Here is a 27,465-nt window from a genome sequence, read left to right on the forward strand (position 1 = left end):
CGAAGGGTTGTACGGACTACAGATGAAAGCGGGTTGTTTGTATCAGGGTGCCGTTGCGTCAGCTCTCTTTCGTCCCACAATGGCGGCTGCGACGCTCCGCTCCGTGCTCCGCCGCAATAGCCTCCTGCCCTTGTTCGAAACTCACCGCCTTCGAGATCTCTTCTACTTCTCCTCCTCTGTCGACCCTGCCGCCGCCGTAGGCGGCACCATATCTCCAGATCCCCACTTCATGGTGAAATACCTCGTGAACTCCTGCGGGTTCTCCCCCTCCGAGGCAGCCAAGTTCTCTAAACCTCTTGCGCACCTCCGATCCACCGAGAAACCCGACGCCGTCCTTAACTTCATGAGATCTCAGGGCTTCGATGGCGCCGGTATCAGGAAGGTGATATCTGCGGATCCCAGCTACTTACGCTGCAACGTGGAGAAAAACTTGGCCCCGAAGTTTCAGTTCTTACGCGATTTGGGCCTATCGGAGTCGGATATCGTCGATGCCATCCTGAAGAACCAGGCCATCCTCCTTCACAACGTTCACCGTTCCTTCGTCCCCAAATTGGAGATGTGGGAAAGTCTCTTGTGATCGAGAGAGCTCGTTCTCAAGCATCTCAAGAAGACAACACGGTTTTTCTTCTACAGCGTTGAGAAGACATTGCATCCTAACCTAAAGTTCTTGCGGGATGAGTGCGGCATTCCTGAAGAAAGGGTCTCTGTCGTCTTGATAAGTCACCCACAATTAATCACAAATAAACCAAAGTCACTCCGAGCTTTGGTGGCGAGAGCCGATGAGCTGGGGATGCCACGGCAATCTCGGATGTTCGTGTGGACACTTGATGTTCTCCAAATGGTAAGCAAAAAAAGGTTCGAGGCCAAGTTCGAGCTCATGAGGAGCTTCGGGTGGTCGGAGTCGGAGTTTTCTTCTGCAGTCAGGAAAGCACCCACCTTCTTACGCATGTCCCTCGACATGTTGCGCAGAAAAGTGGAATTTTTTATCAATGTGGTCGGTTACACCCCTTCCTTCATCGCCGACAAATCATATCTCTTGCTATATGGTCTGCAGAAGAGGGTAATTCCTCGGTTTCGTGTGACGGAAATGTTGAAATTGAAAGGATTGTGGACTGGACAATGCAAGTTTACATCGATTCTCGTTTTCTCAGATACCAAATTCATGGAGAAGTTTGTTCTCCCACACAAAGAAAATGTTCCTGAGCTGCTTGATATTTTGAGAGTTTCTGGCACCTGTAAAGGAAATGATACCTTGCATTTGGCATCGGAGGATGAGGAAGGGCTTAGCTGATGGTCTAATTTGTGACGACGAAGGTAGATTATTTCCCTAATTTGACATTTGGGAATTTTCTGCAAAGGGCTTATCTAAAGGTCCATTGTGGTGTGGGAATTTTCTTTTATGACAAGCTAGCTAGATTAACATTGATTATAAATCAAATTTGTTCTGTCTTACTGATTTCTAGCTTAAATTATTTTCTGATTGTCTTTGGCATAGTATTGTTGCTTTGTACGTTAGCTGCATGTTTTAAAAATTCTACATAACAGTCCAACTGAGATTACCTTTGGATCTATCGAAGGGACTTTTGGCTTTTGTCCAAATTAATTCCAATTCCAGATTGGTTTTTGTTTGGGTAAGTCTTGGAGAGTCATATTTCAGATCAAGTTATGCAGCAAGTATATACAAAATATCACCAAAGATCACAGGAAGTTGCTGAGTAGTAGTTGCTCTAACGATTTAAGTGGCTGAAAAACACTTAAACTTCTTTGCAAACTTATGTATTTATGTACTAATTGGAATATTCAAATTTGATTGATGCATTGTAATATTAGTATGCAGTGGCTTCAATGGAATTTGAAAGACCAGTTGCACTGGGTTGATCAGGAGTCACCAGCTCTTCTGAAATGTCTTCAACCTCCTTGGAATTGCTAAAGCTTTTCTCGCATCAACAAACTCTTGCATGCCTCCATAGGCTTCTGCTCGTCCACCCTTTGTGATTCCAGCAGCAGATCTCTTCATTCTTGGAGTTCATCCTTGGATTTGGTGGATGCAACTTCTCATCATCATAGTTGAAGCTTCTGCTCTACTCGAAAGCTTTCGGAAGGCTGCACAACTAAATTTCTCCAACATCTGAATCGAACTAATTGCCTTGAGTAGTCGATTCGCTGGTTCCTTAAGAATATTTTGGATATCATTTTATTTCTTATTTCAAGTCTTTATGTCGTCGATGTGGTCCATGTTTCCCGCATCATGGACCGCGTGGCCCATTGGCTAGTCAATTTCAGAAGGACTGTAAATTCTCTTTGTTTTTTTGGGTCTTGTAATTATAGATCAGTCTAGCTCAGTATCTAATCCACTTTAATCTTTAATGAAATTTCTCTATTTTCGGTAAAAAAAACAGAAACTCTAACATGCAAACTAACATGTAAGATCAGAAGGTTTAAAAGTGACAATTAAATGTGTATTGCAAGATTCTGTAATTGGCTTTAGTTCTTGTTGTAGAGTTTATGATCATTTAAATAAGACAAGTAGTCAAAGCAAAATTATGCACTTATATCATGTTAGTGAACATACAACAACATGCGTATTTTCAAACAAAGTATAGGGTATTTATGGATGATCACGTAGTTGGGATGTATATATTGATGTCTTCAGATTGAAATGTGGCCTGCTATAATTAACAAGTGTCTTGTTACAGATATAGTATATTGTTGTACAATTAATTTTAATTAAATATCATATAATCCATGATCAACTTCAATCGAGCAATTTTTTTTAAAATATTTACGAGTCATAAATACTATTCAAGGCATATTAATTTAAACACAAGAAATCAAGTTTTGAAGGATCATAAGATTGTTTTTTTTTCAAATCTGGTGTAGCAATAGATTATTTTTGGATCAAATAAATGAACAATTTTATGTTTTTTAAAGATACAAAATCATATAAATATTTTGTAGATTACTTTATCCATAATTTTGATATAAATAATTTATTCCTATAATTTTAATCTTTCATGCATAGCGAATGATAGTTGTTGAAATTATGATACTCTTGTGGCTCTCCTTTATTTAAAATGATTGTTGTAGACTTCCTATCCCTTTTTGAAACCTATGGCTTTTGAGGTCTTTTTTTTTTTACTTCATCACCGATTGATTATGATCATGTTTTATCAAATTAGCTGAAAATATAAGGATGATTGAGGATGAACTTAATGTTTAAGAAGAAGATGATGAATTGCATCATGGAACTACGACTCAAATGCGTCTCTTGTCCTTTCGTGTACAAGCAAAGGGATCACATCCTAAAACTGGTAGGTGAATCCATCATACGATCGAGATGGAAGCACCTCTGCCGGGCCCATTCCACGCCTGGGAGCATCCCCATCATCATCAGACAATAGTACATCTGTTGACCTATGTATGAATATACAACATGAAAAGGGAAGCATTTAGTTAGCCTTCAACTCTTCTTCTTCCTCCCTTGAGAACTAACGGGGGATGCCGAGTGAGCTAATGGGGGATGTAGAAGGCCACATAAAGAAGAGCAGGTAAGGAGATAGAGGAAAAATGATTCTGGAGGTTTTAGTAGTCAAGGACATGGCACTATCATTGAACCTTTCAACCATGAGAGCAACATATACCATTGTCTCTATCACTCTCTTCCTGCACGTATAATTTAGCCCTGCTTTGGCTCAATACATTCTGCAATGATAAACCAACAAAGTGAGTTTTCATAAGTACATTTTGATATCCGTGAACATGCATTGGTACATACATTAATATCTAAAACCTTTAATCATAAAATGATTTGATTTGAGTACTTGAAACTCAAAGAATTTCATGAAACAATAATCTCATAAATTAAATCACTAGAAAAGTTAATTTATACGACTATTATGTATTTGTTCTTTATACTATGCTACCATACAACTTTGAAGTATGGAGAGTAACAACAACGAGCATCTGCATATATAGTTTTATGATCTTAACTTACAGTTAAATCATGGCCACATAACATAGGTCATATAAATTGAGTGATGTATAATCACATAGATTGAATTATATTTGATTTAGAAGTTAAATTATATTTGATTATATGAGTTAAGTCATATCTAACTATATAAGTTTGATTATATTTAGTTACATTTGTTAAGTCATACTTAATCATATGAATTGAATTGGATGATATCTAATTATGAGCTAACTTATGTTTGATTATGCTTGATCATACTAGCTGAGTTATAGTTAATCATATATGCTAAGTCATAATTGCCAAATAAGTTAGACAATCCTTGATCACATAGGATGAGTTATGTTTAACCACATAAGTTATATCATACTTGATCACATAGATTTAGTTATGTTTAACTACATATATTATATTATATTTGAACTATACGAATGACCAGATTGAGTAATACTTAATCACGTCAATTAGATTATACTTAATCACATAGATTGGTTTGATCAATCAACTTAACTAAGGTTAAATCTTCAATTTGACTCGTACTTATTAAATTAGATTTTAATAGTTTAAAAAATATTTTTAAAATATTATAAAATAATAATTAATTATAAATATATTAATTTTCATAAATTAACTAATTTAGATTTATGTTCCAAATTTAAAAGTAATTAAATCATAAAAATTTAAACTTAATTATTTAAAACATAAATATACTTTCAATAATCATTATTTATTAATCATAAAATTATAAAATAAAAATATTATTTCTATAACATATAAATTAAAATAATTCAAATATTAAATATTTTAAAAATATAAATAAAAAAATCTACTCTCCTCGTGATCATTTCCTCTAAGAACCCTTTCCCCTCAAGCTAGGAACAACGAGGAAAGATGAGCTTGAGCTCTCCATAAAAGATAAATAATAATTTAAATATTTTTTAATCATATTATTTAAATAAAATACTAATTTAAATAAAGTAATACATGATTTAAAGTAATTAATTGATGTTAGAAAATTATGGATGATTATAAAAGTCACGACTTTATTGGATGATATGCATGATTATTAAACTAATAAATTATCTGCAGTCAATCAAGCTCACCTAACAATTACAAGATCTTTTGAATGTTGATTCTTGCAATTTGTTCACTATGTAATCAAACAGAGTAGACGAAATCCAGAATAAGCTACATGTTCCTGAAGTTTAAGAACACCTAACATCTATAAAAAGGGATGAATTGAGATGAAACATTATGAAAATGATGTTAAAGTATAACATGAAAATGCACCAAGGAAAAAATATATATATATAATTCATCAAGAAAAATTCAGATCATAAAGGGCTTTCACATGCATGCATGGCAAACGAAAATGTTCAATTGTGGTTTAAAAAAAAAAACATAATTACCATGCAAAAAGAGAAAATAATGATTCAAGTAAAACATATATTAATAAGAGTAATTTAACTTTTAACCCACAATACCAAGCCGAATCACTACAGAGTAATAAAAACCTCACAGTTATTTTTACTATATCTTTCCTTGATTAAGAATAATATCATTAAATTTCTACCATCGATCGATAACAATGACATACTTCCCATTTGCAGGAGAGCAAAGGTCAAGAATACAAACCTGAAAAACCAAATAATTCTTTCTTAAAAAAATTAATTTAATAAGTTCTATCAACCAATAAAATTATCAAATGTAATATCATGGATATGCGGGATATGGTATAGCTTGTGGGTTGAGTCGGACAAACTAATTGATTTCAATTCAAATCATAATTAATTTTTACTTTTAAAATTATACTATCATGAAATTATAATAAAAATATCTAACCATTACCATTGTGTTATTAAAACATAATATTAACTTAAAATGTTGAATATCTATTTTATAAATTTTATTCATAAGAAAATTTTATCCATATTTTTTTATATAAATAATTTATTCCTATAATTTTGTATTTCTCGTGCTTAGCGACGGGTTATACGGACTGCAGATAAAAGCGGGTTGTTTGTATTAGGGTGCCGCTGCGGCTGCTCTCTTTCGTCCCACAATGGCGGCTGCGACGCTCCGCTCCGCTCCGTGCTCCGCCGCAATAGCCTCCTGCCCTTGTTCGACACCCACCGCCTTCGAGATCTCCTCTTCTTCTCCTCCTCTGTCGACCCTACGGCCGCCGTAGGGGACACCATATCTCCAGATCCCCACTTCATGGTGAAATACCTCGTGAACTCCTGCGGGTTCTCCCCCTCCGAGGCAGCCAAGTTCTCTAAACCTCTTGCGCACCTCCGATCCACCGAGAAACCCGACGCCGTCCTTAACTTCATGAGATCTCAGGGCCTCGGTGGCGCCGTTATCAGGAAGGTGATATCTGCGGATCCCAGATACTTACGCTACAACGTGGAGAAAAACTTGGCCCCGAAGTTTCAGTTCTTACGCGATTTGGGCCTATCGGAGTCGGATATCGTCGATGCCATCCTGAAGAACCATGGCATCCTCCTCTTCAACGTTCAGCGTTCCATCGTCCCCAAATTGGAGATGTGGGAAGGTCTCTTGGGATCGAGAGAGCTCGTTCTCAAGCATCTCAAGAAGACAACGCGGTTTTTCCACTCCAGCGTTGAGAAGACATTGCATCCTAACCTAAAGTTCTTGAGGGATGAGTGCGGCATTCCTGAAGAAAGGGTCTCTGTCGTCTTGAGAAGTCACCCAAAATTAATCTCACAGAAACCAGAGTCTCTCCGAGCTTTGGTGGCGAGAGCCGATGAGCTGGGGATGCCACGGCAATCTCGGATGTTCATGTGGACAGTTAATATTATCCAGAGGGTAAGCAAAGAGAGGTTCGAGGCCAAGGTCGAGTTCATGAGGAGGTTCGGGTGGTCGGAATCGGAGTTTTCTTCTGCTGTCAGGAAAGTACCCACCTTCATAGGCATGTCCCTCGATATGTTGCGCAGAAAAGTGGAATTTTTTATCAATGTGGTCGGTTACACCCCTTCCTTCATCGCCGACAAATCATATCTCTTGCTATTTAGTCTGCAGAAGAGGGTAATTCCTCGGTTTCGTGTCACAGAGATGTTGAAATCGAAAGGATTGTGGACTGGACAAGGCAAGTTTTCATGCATTCTCACATTATCAGATACCAAATTCATTGAGAAGTTTGTTCTCCCTCACAAAGAAAATGTTCCTGAGCTGCTTGATATTTTGAGAGTTGCGGGCGTGTGTAAAGGAAAATGATACCTTTCATTTGGTATCGGATGATGAGAAAGGGCTTAGCTGATGGTCTAATTTGCCAACGACAAAGGTAGATTATTCCCCTAATTTGAGATTTTGGAAATAGAATGCAAAGGGCTTATCAAAAGGTGTATTAAGGTGTGGGATTTTTCTTTAATGGCAAGCTAGATTAGCATTGATTATAAATCAAATTTGTTCTGTCTTACTAATTGTTAGCTTAACTTATTTTCTGATTGTCTTTGGCACAGTATTGTTGCTTTGTACGTTAGCTGCATGTTTTAAAAATTCTACCACTTGAAGTCTCCCAAAAGATTAGAATTTCTATAAAACAACAGGAACTGCACAAAATGAAGTTGCTCAAATATGCAAAACATTATATCGATAAGGGGCCTAGAAACAGATACAGTCTCTTTCCACAAATAAAATGTCTGATGTTATGGAGTTCACAAAACACACAACTAACTTCATGCTTGATACTGTCCTCTCATAATAAAGCTTGTTTCACATATTACTTACCTTCGAGCTGAAAGTAATTGTTGCCCAGCATCTGCATATTTTTTCGTTTCAATCAAGGAGCAAGCATAGTTGTATGCCAGTTCAAAGTTACTAGAAGCTTTGACTTTAAGTGCATCCATAGTTCCTTGAACTTCAGGAGACCTTCCAGCTGCAACCAGAGCAGCTATGATGTTTGTTTTTATATCTAAGGAGTCAATCTTGAATCTTTGAATCTTCTCATAGCTTTCCATGCAAGCATCCATTTTTCCTAAACGATAAAATATCTGAGATTCTAACTGCAGGATCATAGAGTTTCTTTCTTGACCGTCTATTGCCTCTAGTGCTTCATGCAGTTTATTCTGCCTGTACAAGCAATATGCCTGAATAAAAGAAAGGAAAAAAGAAAGGCCTGAGAAAACAATGGTTTATATATGTTGTTTATAAATGTTCAAATGAGCATTTAGATCATTCAGCAAACACTGTGAATTTGCATATTCTCCTAGGTCATAATAAGTTAAACTTTTCTTCATCAACACAAATACGATAAGCAAAATTACTACATGAGCTTCTCATAAACTTCATCTTGTTGCAATTATTACATCAAACTATCAAAATCATTGCAGTCAAGCTCTGGTGTCTGATTTCATAAAACAAATAGATAAAATATTGACATGAAAATCATCACTCTCAAAAGGCTTGAATATTGATACATAAGAAAAAATAGATAAAGTAAGAAGATATGAGGAAAAGAGAAAAGAAAGGAGGCAACAGTAGTTCTCCTCCCAATTATCAACAAAAGAAGAGAGAAGAGAGAAGAGAGTAGACGGAGTAAGTATGATCCTACATTTATAGTCCCATCCTCCTTTCAATCCGCATTCACTGTGGCATTGTGCGCCTACGCTTAATCAAAGAAAACCTCTAGCATCGTCTACATTTGTAGGAACTCATGATAGTGGCATGGGTAGGCATCTTGAGATATATACCAAATCTGATGGAGTGCATGGCAGCTTCGGTATCATCCAATGGTGATGGTGCTTAGTTTGAAGAACTGGTCTCTCTTTTATCTACTTATCCCTGAATGGGATTCCACCCTCTGTGTGGGGGCAACATATCAGCAATTCATCAACAAATTCGATACACCCAAGTCTATTATCTGGGATGATCTAGAGAACCAATTAGTTATTTGCTACATTATTATCTTTGTACGGGATGAATAATTATTACTTGCTTGAAAAATTCATTTAAAATCCAAAATCAGTACCATATTTCCCTAAGAAAAGAAAGAAAATTTCTCAAAATCAGTACTATTTGTCAGCATCATCTCATGCTACCGAATGCACTGCAGAGGAGAGCGGATAAACCGATACAAATAACTTTAGAACATAAAGGAAAGACTCACCAGATTTAATTAAAAAATCCTAACAACTAAAATAATGAAGCGAGAGAAGTCTACAAATACCATATCACGAAGATTAAGAAAAATAAAAAAGGAGATAATTCAAGATCTTATCGGCGGGATGAAAGACCAACCTCGTAAAATCTGAGATCTATGGGCAGGTGACGAGAACCCTGGATCGCGGAGAGAGCCTTATCGATCGCGTCGGACTTGATCAAAGCCACGACCTTGCACCGCAGGGCATCCTCATCCCCGGGTGCGATCGCGAGAACTGAAGAAAGCAAGAAAAGAAGCATGAGAACGAAATTTGCAGGAACTGAGAGAGAGATATCCGTGAGATCGGGAGGGACCTTGATCTGCGACCTTGGCGGCCCGTTCGTACTCGAAGTTCTGGGTATGGCGATGGAGAGCGGAGAAGAGGTCCTCGATGGGGGCAGACTGGGCGTCGGGAGGCGGCGGTGCAGGCGAGGGCTTGGGGTTCACCTTGGCCTTGGGCGCCATGTAAGCGGCGCGGCGCTACCTTCGCAGGAGGAGAAATGGGTAGGGAAGATATGTGGGGTTGCTTACTGTGTCTTGAGCCATCGCATCCTTCGAGGGCCACCACGTCTCTTAAAACGCTTATCGTAGGCCCGTATATGAACTTTTGGTGAGTAGGATCGAATCGACCAAGAAAACAGTCGAGGGTGATGCAGCGTCACGGACACATCACCACGGAAAAATCTCTGTAGTGATTCGACCAGGCTGTCCAACGGGGTCCGTGACGTTCTATTGTCCAATCATGATCGACCACGTGATAGTTTGAGATAATCGAAGTCAAATCAATTGTATTCTGGATTTTATTTAAATACTCGTTAATAACAAGTATACGATGACACTTACAGTATGTATAATGGACGATTGCTTGAGGAATGGATACCTACAAGTGCTTTACCTGAAAGGAATTTAAAGCAAATGAAAAAAAAAATGCACGAATCATGAAATGGAAGGCAAAATCTGTAGGGAATCTGCATGATGAATTCTAGTGTCACTAACCAGTGTGCATGCACCCCAAGCCTGTCATGTTGCAGTCCTAATTTAAACCTGCTTAAGGTTAGGCGAGGAACTAACGGAGACTGACGAATTGCCATACTAATTATTTGCAACATAGATAAAAAGATTTTAAACGAATTCAACTAGTTTTTCAGCTCATTTGTTAAACTAAAAGCACTGCAAGTGGAGTTCCTGAATCAAATCATATTTAAATGTTGTCATCCATTCACTGGATGAGCAAACTCAGGAGAATCATGTACTTGTCTTCTGTCATATCCAGTATTCAGTATCAGCAGATGGAACATCAAGTTCTACAGAACTACATTTCAATATATTACTGTAAGATCTGACAGCAGACAATCAAACTAACTGGTAAAGCCTTTAAAAAGCAAGCTTGTTTACCTGGAGGTATCACCTCACGGTAACTTCGATGTTCCAATCATCAAGGCATATCAAGGTTGTTATATATGCAAACACCTTCCATACAGCTTAAAGAATGATTCATTACAGGTATATATATACACAATCTTTTTGAGCAAGCAGAGCTTCGTGCAAACACAAAACGAGTAACAAAAGAAACAAGTCTGAATAAGAATGTCCTCATCCCTGTTTACAATGACAAACCAGCAAGTTTAAGCAGCTAGGGGAATTTTCATTCACCAACTCCTGCACCTTAATTTCTTAATAATTAGCTTCTCCGTTATGCACACAGTCCCTTCATGGTTCTGTTCAGTTTCTCTCTTATTTTGTTAAGCACACAATTGGTGCTTGTGATAATCTAACCATTTCAGACGAAATCAAATGAAGCAGGATACTGAACCAATCTCCACTGACTGAATTTTCCCAAACCAGAAGTGATTGCTAGACAACTAACATGTGAACACCTTTCCTTGAGGCCAACAACCTTGATATGATCTGAATTCACAAATTCAAACAAAACGTGGAAGCTCCTCGAAATTTCATACTGTTTTACACTGCTGTGAGTATCATGATCTACCCTTTCCTGAGCTATCCACTACATGTATCTTCTGTCTGAGACCTTGGGCACTGGACATAGGTTTCTGCAATGGTTTCAAGGCAGCCATGATCTCAGAAAATGAGGGCCTTATCTTTGGGTCGCTGCAACATGCAAAACAAGTGAAGGCTTGGTTGAGATAATCCTATGACATCCCAAGCATTTGTAAGGATGATAAAATCAAAGCCAAATGGAACATATGGGTTGTATTGTATACATCATTAATATTTCATACTGATTCTGCATCCAGAGTATAGATTATGTGCATATATCTAAATCCTCAATCTTAAAGGGGCTTTAATATATTACCACAAGATCATAGATAACTAGAGATAATTAAATGTTTGTTAACTGAACATACGATAGTAAAAGATGAATATACCTTTAAGTTCCATGACTACGGCCAACTTGACAAACCATTAGATTATGTCAACCTGACACTAATTGTTTTAGAGTATTTGTACGAAGGCAAGTATATGTTATCAAAGCCTTGTAATAGAATAAGGGCAGGTGGGTGTGGGGGTGTGTGTGTGTTATCAGATCCAACCAATTCTATGTCATGACAATTGCAGATGTACTACGGATGATGAGCAAACTGCAGTTTATGCCACAAATTACATTCACCCAATAACATAACATGGACAAAATTAAATAATAAGATGATTTTGTGATTTTTTTTGTCATATCAGTTGTACTTGAGAAAGGAGTGAATTTTTCCCCCTTTTAGAAGGGAACCAACGTACTGGGCAATTAAAGAATAGCACAAGCCAAATATAAGCATTGATGAAATGAGGATTTTGAGACTAAGGAATAAAATCTCAAATACCAACTTGTACTGGTCCCTTCTCAAACTAGTATTCTCTGTAGGTATGGAATGATACTTCAATATAAGAAATAACTAAAAGTATTGGTGTACATATCTATGGATGGTATATTGTGTTTTAGTGCAGTATGGCTGGTTTGCTTGGTATACAACAATATCTGAATCATGGATTAGAATCTTAATCTGATACCGACAATGGTTGGCAGTTGGACCAGGTACGAGGTAGTGTATCAACATGGTATGGATCAGTTACCCCATCTAGAGAAGGAGAGGGAGAGGGAGAGAGAGCAAGAGAGAGGAGGAGGGGAGCGAATAAGTAAAGATATCTTCTATCATGACTACTCTAAATCTTTGTGTCAGTCACCCTATGAGGAATTTCATTGTCCAAGCCAAGGAGAGCGAAGAAGACACAAAAGAATCAGAAGAAAAAAGAAAGAGAGAATAAACATCAACATACCAACTGGTATCAGTCAAGTCAACAAAATATAAAAATCCAATCTGTAAGCATAGTACTTCAAGGTTTGTAGAGTGGCAGCATGACCCATGTTCATAGAACTTATGGTATGCTACATGTGCAAGGGACATTAGCCATTTAATCCTTTTTTTGAAGCCTTCAGGAAGGTTTTCTAATTGCCTTAGCAATTTGCCAATTCAAGTGAAACTCATATGTTTATTCTCAAAACAGAAACAACAAGATAAATATTTACTTCTCTTTTCAAAGTTAACCAGAGAAAATTTTTATAACCCTTTGTCCTCCATATCCAGAGCACTGGAAAGAGGAGGCAAAAAGTGGCAAACTTAACAATAGGTTGTAAGCTATGCCATAACCTGGTGTCTTATTAATGACATGCAATTCTTCCAAGTATATGATTATCCACCCTTTAGGAATCACCAATTTACTTGTTCCAAATTATCAAAAAATTGCAAATGGTGGATCATGAAAACTCACATATGCCAACACTTCTTTATAATTCCTGCTATGACAGGATCCATGTCATCTGGAATATCAAGACGACGATCTTGAAACCCGACAGCACCGACAACTTGCATAGGGTTCATCCCTTCCCAAGGTTGTTGCAAGGTACAGAGCTCCCACATTATGACCCCAAAGCTAAAAACATCACACCTGAATCGGAAAAAGAGAAGAAACAAGGAAAAGAATGCATGGTGTCATAAAAAGCCAAAAACTTGCATTCACACCAAGGAGAACTTACTTCTCATTTGAAGGTTCATTCCTTAGAACTTCTGGAGCCATCCACTCAGCCTGCAGCAAAGTAATATCTACGTAACCAATTTGTAAATTTCTACAACCAAACAGAAAGCACATGCAAGATCTAACATTCAAAAAGAAGACTTTGGTATCTGTTTTTTTAATGGGATAGAGAATTTAAGAAACAAATGTTATAAGAAGTGGCCACTTGCACCAAATTTGTGTGCTTAATGCCATTAAAGGTGGCAATGGCACCATATAGAGAATATGACTTCCTATGGTGCATTGGTTGCATAAGAACAGACCATTTGTTACATAGCGAACGTCATGTGAATGAAGCAAGTGCATGCCAACACAAAAATCAAGTCATATAGGAACTACATCACATGAAAATTTTCCTAAATAATGCCCTGAGACCTTCTCTTTATCATTTATGTGAGAGAGTACCAATGGCTGAGACCATGGATATGACAGCTCAATTGGTTCACCATATGAGACAGACAAAGAAATTCAAGTTCCTTCCATTTTCACCTCTTTAACGTCCACATTGTTGTACTCACATTTATGAATTACACGCAAATATCACTACTTATGCTTCTCAACCCTTAATCTCCATTTCTGCTCCTCTTTGTATGTGAAAGTAATGCTTCTTTTATTTATCTTCATTATTTGCTTTTCCTTCACCTTCTCTCTCCTCAGACTTTCACATTCACTTTATGATAGTAAATTTGTTTCCCATAATATTTGTATTTTGAATTTTCCCATGTTAAGATTGAACTGATCTACAGTATATCTGTAGCTTTTTTTCTTCTTTGAACTTTTTGAGAAATCCTTTAACCTTTACATAATTTTCAATATTTATAGTACACAAACTTTTTTTTTTTTTGCTTAAGCAGGAATTGTGTGTGCTTGGATACTGTTGCTCAAGAGATTGACTTATAGTGTCATCAATTAGTATTGGGCATAGAATAATGCAACAGGTGTCCATTTACCACTAATAATTATTAATTCTATTATTCTAATCACTGTGTGTCAAAAGATTTATTCAATTATAGATTTAGCACATTGTATTCTGACTCAAACATATCTGATTGACATTTATGATGCATCTTATAGATAATTTAATATAATAGAGATAATTATCTCCAGTTACTTTCCAATGACAATATGAATTGACAGATAACATTTGTGGTTTCATGAACAAACTCAACATAAATTCTACATAATTAGCACAAAGTACAGCCATAAAGAAACTAAGGATATCCCCAGTCAAAAGGCTTTCACAATCATACTAATTCATGTACTAAGACTACTAACTATTATATAATGATCACAGTGCAACTAGGAGATGAATTATACTTTCTTAGAGACTAAGTATGAGGAAAGAATATCATACTTATACACAGAGAGAACCTGCCCAAATTATGCAACAGTATGAAAAGGGAAAAAGGCAAAAACAAAGATAACTGTGTGCTCACCGTTCCAGCTGTTGACCTCGAAGAAAGGAATGTGTTGTGCTTCAAACGAGATAAACCAAAATCACAGACCTAGATCATTATCAAATAAGTAATCAGATTTGCATACCAAAATAATGGAAATGTATTAAAAGGCATAATTACAATAATATGCTATGTGCTTTAAACAAGGTTACCTTCACAACCCAGTTCTTGTCAACAAGAAGATTTGGAGACTTAAGATCACGGTGGACTATGACAGGAGTACAGTTGTGCAAATAATTCATTCCACGAGCCTGGTAACCCAAGCACAGGAAAAGGAATATTACAAACTTGGATTATTTGCAACTTTCAAAACTTGCCAAGACCCAAACAGAAATTAAGAGATGTAATCATACAATATCAAGAGCCATCCTCAAACGCCTCCTTTCATCTAGTTGATTATTGGGTCGGTGAATCAAACGGAACAAACTACCTCTGCAATGCATATTCTGTGCTTCAAAGTTCTAGTAAACATCAATACAATTAAAGATTGCTATGTAACATCAGAAGCTGCATAACACTAATAACTTGATGCAATGTCCAGTAGGAGGAAAGGAATCAAACATATATGGAAGAGTGAACTATCCATACAGTAAAGAAATTTCTCAAGTCGACATATATATATATATATATATATATATATATATAAACTGTGATATGAATACTATGTTCTTTCCCCTTATAGAAGGGCATCATGATAGAGGGTGAACCTTGGTGACGCAGCTAATTTGTTTTGCGACCTGGGTGCCTATTGTATTGGTCATGCAAATAGTCTCTCTTCTTACAGAAGACTGCATAAATTGACTCTCCTCATACCCCACATTAGCAAGAGCTTTTTGCATTGAGCCGCCATCCTTGCTTAGATGTTTACCATGGTAAGATATGCACATGTTCAAAAGAATGTATGTGAATATCCCCAGTAAAATTTAGGTTTGTTTCATTTCACATAATTGTGCAGGTATTTTTGCTGTTTACAGCACATTATCTAAATAAGGCAGATCATGTATTTCATGATGTGACATAGAAGCTTAGGTTTTCTGATGAGCTTGTATATGGCTTTCATCTACTACTGGAACCATCATGCTTGGTGGTGTCCATACTTTCATTACATACGAATTATCTTTCTTTGATTTCTTCAGGTGTGCTTGGCTCTGCAGTCCAGATTTTTGTTAACAAGTGTATCAAGCAAGTCAAGTATAAGTTTCAAAACTGAAAAATAGGGATATATTCAAATATGAAAAATTACATTTCCACTATGTTCCACCTTGAATATATCACCACCAACTGAGCTTGCTTGGACCATAGGCTAAAACTACATGGTACTATGCAACTCACATGCCTAGATACATGATTGGAAAGCTGCCCAAGCAGGGTAAGAACATGTCAATTAGGATAGATCGGCTCGTCAGACCATGTGTCCCCCATTTTTCCTGAAAACAACTAGCATCAGACAAAAGAAACTTGGAGTAATATCCTAGTTCTGGACTATGTAGGTCAAGTCCAGCCCCCTTTTTTTCATTATGGATGCTCCTTGCTCCATTCACATGGTTTCTGCTCCCAAGATCTAATGAAAATTTACAAGTAGCCTCCTATCTGAGACTAAACAGCAGAGCTTCGGCACCATGTCAAAAGCTGGACCCAACAAAAGAACCTCTGTAGTTGTAGGAGTAAGGCACTATATATTGGCGCTCCCCAAACCCCACATTGGCAAAAGCATTATGCACTCGATTGCCTGCTTTGTCTAAGATTTGAATTTTGAAGTTTACTTTTGTTTATGAATCAAATTGAAAACCAGACATTCATTGTGCTTCACTCTGTACGAGCTAAAAACTGTACATTTTATGCAATAAGAATTTTGGATCAGCAGTAGGATACACAGGCACCTTCCTAAATAGTTGGTGTACAGGAGTAATCTGCAAGTCTATGGTAATCATAGTAACTTTATCAATTTCTTGTATGATCAAAGAGTCAGAGGAATGAAATTGCCAACAAGTATGAAGTCTTAGCAGCTCTCATACAACTAAAATGTTGTAGAATAAACTCAACTAAGCACAAAATAAGTGATGCAGTAGAAAATGTTATTAAGTCAAAATGCATGTCAATAATGCACAACATATCATTCACGTGTGATTGGAGAGCCTAAAAAATTACACTATTTTGTGACATGCAATCACTCAGAAATTGAGAATAAAGAACATTAATAGTATAATTTTCACAGAGGAGTACCTATGGAGAAATTCTGTGACAATTGAAAGATTAGGCACATGAGTTACTGCTCCCATGAAGAGAACAACATTTGGATGTCGCAACCGTTTCATTATCCGCACCTTGAAACAAAAAATACGTAAATTACGTAACACCACAATAAATTTTCAACTAAATGCTAATAAACAATCGATGAGGAATCAGCCAAATTTTGCAAGAACAGCACTCAACAACACTTTCAACAAAGAAAAATAATGAAATATGTATTTTTCCTTACCATGAAATATCTCTACTAGAAATCATGACAATCCCAGGAGCAGTAAGAAGGAAGCAGCAAGATAATACAAAGTCAAACAACTGATGAGAAATAGTTTAGGCAGTAAGGTAAATTCTATGAAACAGAGGAGGAACACAATCTAACAGGACACTAGGGGTTAGCTTGCTCAGGCTACATCTTATTCTATCTTTCAATTATCAGATGATTAATGTGAGGAAATCTGAAATTTTCTTCCCTTGGGCTACATCTAAGGACAAGTCATTTCATTGTTTAAATTATGAGATCAAGGCATATTTTGGTTAATTGTTTAAATTACCAAAAATCTGATAATTGAAAAGATTTATGTTAAATGACAAGATATTTTTTGTAATTATAAATAAGAATAAGAGAGATGTATGAAACTACTTTAATTAAAATTAAGCTATTAACCTAAGAATAGACAAGGGTAATTGCTATATAAAAATTATAAGACAATTTTAAGGCTAACCATGCTTTATCAATCAAAGTGCCAGGAAGCTTTGAAAAATATAAACAGCTACTCTAGCCAAGATGAAAATGTTGAATTGCAAGTGAGTTTCTAGAAAGATAGAATAAGAAATATATTATTTGCAAAAAATTAAATTAGCCCCAAAAAAGGATAGAGAAAGAAAATCCATATATGTAAAAGTTCACATAAAACTCATCTTGTCCTACTTGGACGAGGTGAGTACACTAGGATAGTTAGGATGATAAGAGATAGAGGAAAACCTAATAAAACTTTTCTTGTAATAATAAAAAACAATTTGGCTGCTCTAAATTCCTTATAGTTAACTAGGGATATTGCCCAACAAAGAGCAATGACGGAAAAATATTCATATAGCTAACTCTAAATAGTTGGGACCAATATTTCATATATATCCAGTGTATCGACCAATATCTATGGGTGTGACCAAGGACCAGTATTTATGTAATTAATTTGTTTTAGTAATGTTTGTGGCATGTGTCGACATTCTACTTGTAATATTAGTATTGTAGTAGTTTGACAAAGTGTCAAAATCAAATCTAACTAGGATTTTAAACCTTAGTTGGAACATTATAAACTGTTTTTGCTATTACTAAGCAAGGATTCCGATTTTGCATAGTCTGCTATGTACTAGCTGATATTTGCCAATTCAGACAAATCAGGGTGTGGATCGCTTCTTTTCCAACGGTTTGGTCCCCTTATTTTAACCCACAGAGCAGCATGTGAGCTGTGAGTGTGCATGACTGTAGTAGTCGCCCACCTACCCCACAGGTCCGCTTGCTCATCAAGCGCCACCATCGGCTGCCAGCAAACCTCCCAAAACCTTGTCCTCCTTTTACTCCTCCCACCTCTGGACTGCCTAGGTCCTAACTACAGGTCTGTTTGCTCACCAAGTGCCAGCATCGAACCTCCTGGTACCTTTTTCATTCTCCTCCTTCCCTCCAAGTACATACCAGGTACAACGTCTTGGTCCCTTGGGACGAACCATACTCTTACCAATCAGGCAATGGACGGCACAGGTTCAGTATCTGAATATGCAATCCATATTATCGAATAGAATAAGCATGTTAGGAACATTTGCTTCGTCTAGGGTTTGGTTCCATTGGATTGTCCAGTTCTATTTCTAGCAATTTGGAAAATGACATCACAAAGATTGAAATGATATCCAAAAGCTCAACTAGTGAATAGGTTAAACTAAACCAATAATGACCATGTTCAAAGCTAGTTGCAAGTGTACACATTCTTAAACCATTATAAGTAATAACAGTTGGGAAGATTAGCAATAAAGCAAAAAGGATGTCTTCGTTCATTCTTGATCACTACCTTCAATAGCAAAACAAATCTGAGATAGTTACCTCACTTATAAATTCTTCAAGTGCGTCAGTAGAGATATCTTGATGCAAGAACCTTTTAACAGCAACTTCCTTTGTAGAGCAAAAGGAACTACATTAATATTGATACTAACAAAATTTAAACAGTATGTGTAAAAGAAAAAAAAAGTAAAGTGCTCAAAAGTTGGAAATGGAATTTGGAGTACAAATATTCTTTGTAAATTCTGGCAATAATGAAAAGAAATTCACTATTCCATATGATAAATTTCAGCAAAAGATCTAGAAGATATGCCATCTATGTGACATGAATTAATTTTCTTTGAGTATAGATATAGTATGACTAAATATTTGACTACAATATTAATTTCAAGAGTGTGCAGAAAGTTCTCTTGCTAATCAAAAAAAAAAAAGAAACAAATATTACATATTTGTATATATGGGAAATGGTTGGTCCTTCAATGTTGATATGTGTCTTCTAGCCTTGAAGATGTTAGTAGCAAAGCTCAAGATTTTTCATATTGATGAAATTAGAAATTTTAATATGTTGACTGCTCGACATGACCGACATGTTTCTAGCATTAACCAAACAAGCAAACAGTTGACCTGGCCATAGTACAAAGTAAGCAGCATCCGCACTGCACATCACAGCATGGTAGGACTCAACAAAATGCCATCCGAAAACCCAATCCTTGGTAAGCCTTCACCTTTGTTATTAATAGTTATTTCATTGCTGTCACTTGATTATGATTTACTTTCCCCAAAACATATTTGTGGTCCAAGATATAAAAAAAACAAGTTCAGTAGGATTAATTTTAGACTTGAGTGGTTGAGACATATATTAGAAATTAAAGATTTAGATTCAGTAGAAATAGAATTTTGGAAATACTAAGAGATTAGCTGAGAGTGTAGTTTTTGCATAGTTTTTGAAATAGTTTATAATTCCTAAAATTCTAAACTTGAATAGTTTTTCTAATTAGTAAGTGTGCAACTTCCTTGTCCCAACTCAATCCCGATCAAAATTATCACAACCCACAAAAGGAGACACTTAAGGTACAGAAAGTGAACAAAATCGTTAAAATTTTTGGTAGGAAGTACTCAAATTTATCCTACTGTTGGATTTATAAACATATATACTGACAATTAATGTAGAGAAACAACAAAAAAAAAACTTTAAAGAAAAGAAATACTCACTGTCCCATGCCAATCTCCCCGATACACCTCTCCGAAAGAACCTACGCAGGAAGAGAACATCCAATAAAGAAGAGGATTAATTTCTCAAAACAAAGTCATAAATTAATTTGCATGAATTTTTATTTCTTGATACAACATTTAAGAAAACAAGCTAAAGATATCATCTAATATCAACAATTAATACAAGTCTCACAGGAAACATACCAAGCCCTATCCGCTCACCAAGAATAATGTCTTCCCATGCTATTTCAAAATCCACAACATCATGTAAAGCATTTTCAGATTTTGTACTTTCTGTTCCAGTTGATTTATCAGAACTTCGATCCATTTCTTGATTAGAATCACTTGCCATTTCCTTCATATAAATATCATCATGACCTGGACAATTTCCTTGCTGCTCATTGCCAGGGATGCTATCATTGTTTGGGGTCAAATTTGTGTCAGAACATCCAGATAGCATCAGGGCAGAAGGTTCTAATTGTTCATACTGCCTGCTCACTGCAGCAGTTGTGGCTACAACTGCCGCAGCAGTAGCAGTGGCTGCAGCAGCTACAGGAACTTCCAAGTTCATGTCGGTGTTTGATTTTGCTGCAGCAACAACCATTGAAGATGCAACAACAGCAGCTGTTGCTGCAGCAGCAGCAACAGGCATGTGTCTTATAAGCTGCAATGGAGCCTCTGGTGGCAAATGTTCATCAGAAACTTCAGATAGAGATGGAGTGTTAATTGCTTCTCCAGAATCAACAGAGCCACAAAGGCTAAATCCCTCAACAGGTTTAGTCGCATCCATCTGCGACCTAGCAAGAACCATTTTCTGCCTGAGCATAAGGCTAGGGAGATGAGGCAAAAGGGGACCATGACGGCCATCACTTTCGGTTTTCTGTTTCAATTCATTCTTAAGCATCTTTGTTTCATCTTTGTCTTCAATTAAATGTGTTTCTTCAATCACCGAAGTTTCTGCTTCTACAGTACAGATCTCTGTGAACAAGTTAGGGGGTGCAGCGACACCACTTTCCAACAACACATCATGCAGCTTCTGAGCTAATTTGGGATTCTCTTTAGCAGCATTAATCATGTATTCAGAAACATCCTGTACCTTCATCCTGTGGACGGTTGAAGAACTAATGCCTTCTGTCCAAGAAGGTGATCTTGTAATTTTAGATACGTGTTTTGGTCTAACAGATGCTTCTGGAGTTTTTACCATGACATTATTGCCAATAGTTGTGGATTCATCAGGAATATTCATATTCTTTTGCATGCAACTGTTGTTTGAGGATCTCCAAAGAGAACTAGAATTTTGATTTTCTTGCAGACTCAACTGACATGACATAACACCAGCAGTACTTGGAGCTTCAAAATAGCCAGACACAGAGCTTTTGTCAAAAGGCTCATTCTCAGTACATCTGGCAGAGTTTGTCACCTCTCTATTAGATGTGGTCATATGTGCATGGTTTCCTACTTCTGTGAAAGGCTTAACTGTGATGCTAGCTTCAGATTCAGTGGCCAGTCCTGCACCATCTGATGGTATAAGAGTACCAGGTTCTGACATCAAATCAACAATATATTCCCTGTAATGGAAAATACTAAACTTGTCATATTTTATTATCAACAAACATAGGAATTTAGAAGCACCTGTCTCTTATCCTGGATGCTGAATTGAGTAAAAGAATGCTGAGAAATAGTATCAGCAAAAAAAGAAGTTAATCATCACAAATACATGTACCTTCCATCATTAAGTTTCACAATGACCAAAGCACCATCATCTGATCCAGTATATTGCTTCCCTTTCACCAACCGACAAGGAATGCCCTGACTATCAGCTAATACCTACATAGATGTATTAAATATCAATTGACCAGTAAAACAAATTTATTTTGTACTGGCTCTTCAAAAGACAACCACAATATGTGTAACGATCTATTTATCATACTTAAAAATAAAGAATAATTAGGTTTATTATTGACAGATTTCTCCAAGTTCCCATATTAAATAAAAGCTAAATCAATGTGTAAAACATTGAAAGTTAGTCATTTATACTAAGTCCATTGGTTACATTTTTTCCTGTTAAACGTTTGTTCCTACACATTTGCTTATAAAAATCATTTGAGGCCATATAGCAAACAAATAGTGAGTACCAAAAAGTAGACAATCCATCTGGCATCTTTAGTCAAATGGTGAGGAAAAAAGAATCACCAATTTTAAAACAAGACAAATAATAAACTATCACAAAAAATAGGTTGAAGGTGTTTGATGCAAGCAAGTCTTTGATTTGTACATTCACACCAGGTCGCAACATCTAAATTCTGCTGGTTGAACATCTCAATTGGTGTGACTAGACACAGTAACTTCATATATATGTAATATATATATACACACACACATATACATGCATACATATATATATATACATATACATACATACATATATATACATGTATGTATGTATATATACATATACATATACATGTATGTATGTAGATACACATATATATGTATACACGCACGCGCACACACACACATATGGACAGTTAAATAGAAAGATCTACCATCAAGGTCCAGCTATATGACACCATTCATTTCATCAATGTGCAGCTTCCTAACATGAAATGACAAACAATAATTTCTGTAATGACCCTATGAATAAGAAGATCCAAATCTAAGGGAATGTTACAGAAAGAAAAGAAGCCACTATAAGAAAATGTGAAGATTTACTTGGTATTTAAAATCAAATGGAACATCATATCTGATGACAGAATAAGAAAAATATATCATAAGGTAAGACTTTGATGAACTTACAAAACCAATGATGACCATGTTGTGCCAGTTATACTTGTCCAATAACCTATCAGATTATAAATAATTAGCAAAAGTGAAGGTCTCAGACTGACATGGCCTATATCTTATAAAAGTAAGTCACAGAATTCATAGACAAGAAATATCTATTCTGACAGCTAGCCTCTATTGCCAGTTTCCCACTTCTTTGGAGCCACGTAGCTTTCCTCTCCCTAGTCATGAAAAATAACTAAATCGATAGTGCTAATATCCAAAATGCTAGATCTGAAAAATGTCCACTTAACTATCTCATACGCTCTACATCCTGTTTAGCCATGGTTCATGTGATTTGCTCATTCCACCACTACGGACCACGTATATGGCGCGGCTATATATTTAACCCCATTTGATGAAGCAGCTGTCATACACAGAAAAGCAAAATGATAGCCCACAAGTATGTGCCTGCATGGACTATCTTTGATTGATTTTCTTCAGTAGAAAAAAAATATATGCTTGTCCTGGACAATGTTGATACAACAGTATAATTGTGGAATACAAAGGGTTCAATAGCAAGATGGTTAGTCAACTTTATATGGACAAGAAGTTTAGAGATCAGCTGCGAAGAATCCAAGAACAGAAATAATAGTGTTGCCAACAAGTCCAATATGCATGAACAATGAAACACAAATCAGAAAACATACTAGTGCTTAGGTGTCCCTTGCATTAGCATAGACAGTAATGGAGTCATTGACGAGTTCAAAAAAGGTTGCACAACAATTACATTAGAAAGCCACTTAAATACATCAGCTAGAATCGAGCAAAATTTATAATCATCCAAAAGAGACCAATAAGGTGAATCACCGAAATCAAGCAACAAAGTTTACTGCCAATTTATTGCAACAATCATGGAACATTATGTTTGAGCATCAATTACTCCATGTCAATTTGCAAATTATATGGACCATAATGTCTGAGCAGCACCATTAAGTAATTGCTTTATGATTAAATTGACAGTATAAAAGGTAGAGTTGTTAACCTTAAACATTAATGCACGATGACGAGCCAGACCAATAGTCAGATGGCCAAGTGGCAGCACAATGTTTCCAACACTTGCTCTTAGGTAGTTTCTAAGGTTATGATATGACTTCAACATACTATCAGGATCAGAAACTTTTCCACCCATGTAGTTGGCAACTAAAATGGCAACATTCTGTGCCAACACATTGTCAGGAGAATCTGAAGATGCTGACCTCACTTTTGAAGCCATTAATGACACTTTCTGCTCAAATCTGACAAGGTCAGCATCTTCAGTTTTATTTACCAATACAGCTTCCCAACTGATATTATCAGAGACTGGTGTTCCTTGCAAATCAGTTAGAGAAGGCATTTCTAAAGACGTAGACTCAACCAATATGCCATAGAGATCATAGAAACCATCCAAGATCTTGTCATCATAGCCAAGAGCATTATAATTCTGTGAAGCACAAAGAGATATAGGGATGAGAAACGATAGGAGAAGTTAAATAATACAACTACATAGAGAAATTGAAAATTTGATATCAGTTGCATTTACCAGACATACATTATACATTATACAGGATCAACAATAACAAAATAACAGCACCTTGATTGAAATTTCTTAGGAGCTTTTACCTCAAGACATCGCATAATGCCAGCAGAGATTCACAATCACATTGTTGATACCATTCCTGTGACACATACGTGGTCACAATGTGGGGCACATTCATGTGACATGTTGAATCGGTACAACACTAAACTAAAACTACAGGACTTGCTGAAATGGGTGAGATTTAGAATCCAATCTATTTCCATGGTTCCTACCATTTTTTCTTTGAGAGAATTAATTGACAAGACAATCACTTAACTGTAGAATCTGAACTACGTACCCCTAACTTATCCACTCTTAGTATGCACTATGTCAGTGGCTCGAGGCTTACAATAACTATTAGATGTCATGATTCCACTGCTTTATGGTCAAAGTTGCAGGTTTCTATTTTCTTCACCTTTGTTTCTCTCTTTTTCTCACCTCCCTTATTCCTCACTTTCATGCTCCTTTTTCTCTTTTGAGGATGTAAAATAGGCTGTAATAGGTAAAATCAGATGATTTTATTTAAGCTCAATTAATTCTAGTCAGTTGCACCAGATTTTTGGCTACAAGTCCAAGAAATCAACAAAAAGTCTCAATAGTTACCTATAGGAATCGGCAGACACCAAAACTATGCTTATTTCCTAAAATCCATTAGCATAATCTTTTTATTTAAAATGAATTTAGTAGGGATTGTCTATTTTGTCATTTTGGTCTTATTTTTTTATTAACTACTATTTATGTTTAGGTGACTTTTTTCTTCTAAATCATATGCATGATAATTATTTAAGTGGTGCGATACAAAGCTAAAACTATAGAACATGTTGAATAGGTGAGAATGAATATCTAAGTTCATTTCCATTGTTTCTGTGTGTTTTCTTTCTCTTGAGAGAATTGGTCAAGAAGACAATCATCAAAATGCTTCTTAGAATCTTTATGGCTATTGAAAGTGGCCATGATAGAAGGTGCTAGCGAGCTTAGCTAGTAAATGCTTTGTCCTGAAATTAAAACTAGGCCTACACCACTTACCCTTTACAAAAGAAAAAAAAAAGGTGCCCATGCTTTGATCAAGTGATGCAGAAGATTGAAGGAGTGCTACAAAAAGCAAGCGTCCTTTCTTTATGTGTGATATTCTTCCGATCTCCGATCTCTGGACTAAGTTACATATTCCTAACTTATCCAACCCTAGTATCCACCAAGTTTGTTTAGAGATCTACATGACTTTAACCTCTGATTCCTTCCACCCAACAATAATATTAAACTCCTCTACCATTTAGATCCCTTGTTAATCTAGCTTTTGTTGTTATTTTGCTCGTTTTGGTAGTGTTTGCTCAATGCAGGTATAACTTGCAAGCTAGGAGTCAAGAATTAAAATTAAACATGAAGACTGAGACCGTGACTCCACTGCCATTGTTTCCCTTTCCTTCTGCAAGGAACTGTTCCAGTAGTGTTACAGTTGTCCGATAGGGTTTAATTTATGATGCCTTGATCAGAATTGTTGAACCATCATCGGAAGAATGATGATTGTCATTCAATATAGCATTTAAGAAAAATGAAGCATGCTTAAAGGAAGCTCCTACGGATTAGTTTAACTTGAATAACAAAACTATTAATTGAAAATAGCAAAATCTTTGATTAACTAGTCAATTATGACCGATCTCTGAAGTACCAAAGTAGAAACGGTGAGAATGCTATACAAAATGTTTTCTAGCAAAGGAAAATAGCCATGACAAATCAATAAGTGAATTGGAACAAATCACCAGACACGAATACTATTGTAAATATGGGCCCCAAAAGCACCAAAACTGGACTATTTCAGCTATAGATGCAGCAATGTTCTGATAAACTAACATTATCAAAATAATAACGCCAAAATGATAAGCAATTAGACAGAATAAGGAGATTAAGAGCTTGAGGATGCATAACCCAGTATCTGTAAGCAATAATTTCAGCAGGGGAGTTCTCAGGCGGGCAAGAGCCCAAACTAATCTGCTTCACGGCCTCGATTTGAGCCGCCTCCGGATCCTCTCTGGCACTCAACTCCAGAGCGAGCTGGATTTGGTACTCCTCGTCCATCTCCGGGACTGTCGGCTTGCTCAACGTGGAACCCCTCATCGCCGAGTCAACCACAGCTTCCGAAGCGGACGAGGAGACCGTACTCGGGCCTTCCCTCGGCTCCACTCTCTGTGCGGCAACTAAGGACGACGAAGAGGAGGCTGAAGAGGAGGACGAGGAGGGAGGGGTGAAAGAGTGCTTGCTGGAGACGGAATTCAACCAGCTGGTGAGGCTGGAGAGGGGCTTCTGATCGGGGTGGGCGTGGGGGACCTTGACGGCACCTTTGACCGGGGAGGAGGAGGGGGAGGCGGAGGCATCCGCGTCTTCCGTGTGGCTCGCCACGATGTGAAGCTTCTTGAGGATGTTCTTCATGCTATGCGCCCCTTCGATCCTCTCATCAGCGACCTGCCCCCTTCCTTTTTCTCGATCGCAACGGAGCGATCACGATTCCTGATTCGATTTCTCTTCCTCGTTCGATCTCACGGGGGATCGGACGCAGGCAGCAGCAGTAGCACAGCAGCAGACGACCAAAGGTGGGGGGGAGGGAGTAGGCTGGCCAGCGCAAAAGAGGTCGAGCCAGTGGGAGCCGTCGGGGCCGACAGTGTACCACCGAGACAAATTCCGCTACGCATTGTCCTTCTCACCACGAAGCTACCAGCGTGTTGGTTGGTCAAATTATCCGGGTCCCAACATGCGGGGCCACAAACAAAAGCCGAGTATTCTCGCAGGAGAGGGTACGGTTAGATACTTTGAATTATTCCCCCTTTTTTTAATTGCTGCCCGCGGGATTAGGTGCTTGGGATCTCACGCTGCCGTTGGATCGGTGACAGTTGGGCCCCGCGACACGATCCGACGGTT

General features: G+C 37.1%; 3 protein-coding genes across 6 annotated transcripts; 1 reads left to right on the forward strand and 2 right to left on the reverse strand.

Moving 5' to 3' along the window:
* Positions 1-3,498: 3,498 nt before the first annotated feature.
* Positions 3,499-7,207, forward strand: LOC135651467 (transcription termination factor MTERF15, mitochondrial-like). Its single transcript, XM_065171537.1, has 2 exons — positions 3,499-3,505; positions 5,976-7,207. The coding sequence occupies exons 1-2, from the start codon at positions 3,499-3,501 to the stop codon at positions 7,205-7,207; spliced, it is 1,239 nt and encodes a 412-aa protein (XP_065027609.1).
* A 351-nt stretch (positions 7,208-7,558) lies between these two features.
* On the reverse strand, positions 7,559-9,717 carry LOC135651849 (uncharacterized). The gene is made up of 3 exons (XM_065172367.1): positions 9,446-9,717; positions 9,230-9,366; positions 7,559-8,079 (listed from the first exon to the last, which is right to left on the reverse strand). Exons 1-3 carry the CDS (start codon positions 9,594-9,596, stop codon positions 7,717-7,719), a joined length of 651 nt encoding a protein of 216 aa, XP_065028439.1. The 5' UTR covers positions 9,597-9,717; the 3' UTR covers positions 7,559-7,716.
* An 890-nt stretch (positions 9,718-10,607) lies between these two features.
* Positions 10,608-27,172, reverse strand: LOC135651848 (probable serine/threonine-protein kinase SIS8). 4 transcript variants are annotated; one of them, XM_065172365.1, is made up of 13 exons: positions 26,479-27,169; positions 23,983-24,420; positions 21,898-22,001; positions 20,379-21,742; positions 20,175-20,215; positions 19,008-19,076; positions 16,895-16,995; positions 15,025-15,103; positions 14,824-14,922; positions 14,651-14,719; positions 13,177-13,226; positions 12,912-13,088; positions 10,608-11,243 (listed from the first exon to the last, which is right to left on the reverse strand). In XM_065172365.1, the coding sequence occupies exons 1-13, from the start codon at positions 26,977-26,979 to the stop codon at positions 11,111-11,113; spliced, it is 3,225 nt and encodes a 1,074-aa protein (XP_065028437.1). In that variant the 5' UTR covers positions 26,980-27,169; the 3' UTR covers positions 10,608-11,110. The 4 variants fall into 4 exon arrangements, 2 of the variants coding, with proteins under 2 accessions (XP_065028437.1, XP_065028438.1); XM_065172366.1 differs by lacking the exon at positions 23,983-24,420; XR_010501958.1 differs by lacking the exons at positions 10,608-11,243; positions 12,912-13,088; positions 13,177-13,226; positions 14,651-14,719 and having other exon boundaries at positions 15,025-15,117; positions 26,479-27,172.
* Positions 27,173-27,465: the final 293 nt, after the last annotated feature.

The sequence above is a fragment of the Musa acuminata genome, chromosome BXJ3-10 (genome assembly GCF_036884655.1).
Source record: "Musa acuminata AAA Group cultivar baxijiao chromosome BXJ3-10, Cavendish_Baxijiao_AAA, whole genome shotgun sequence".
NCBI lineage: Eukaryota > Viridiplantae > Streptophyta > Magnoliopsida > Zingiberales > Musaceae > Musa > Musa acuminata.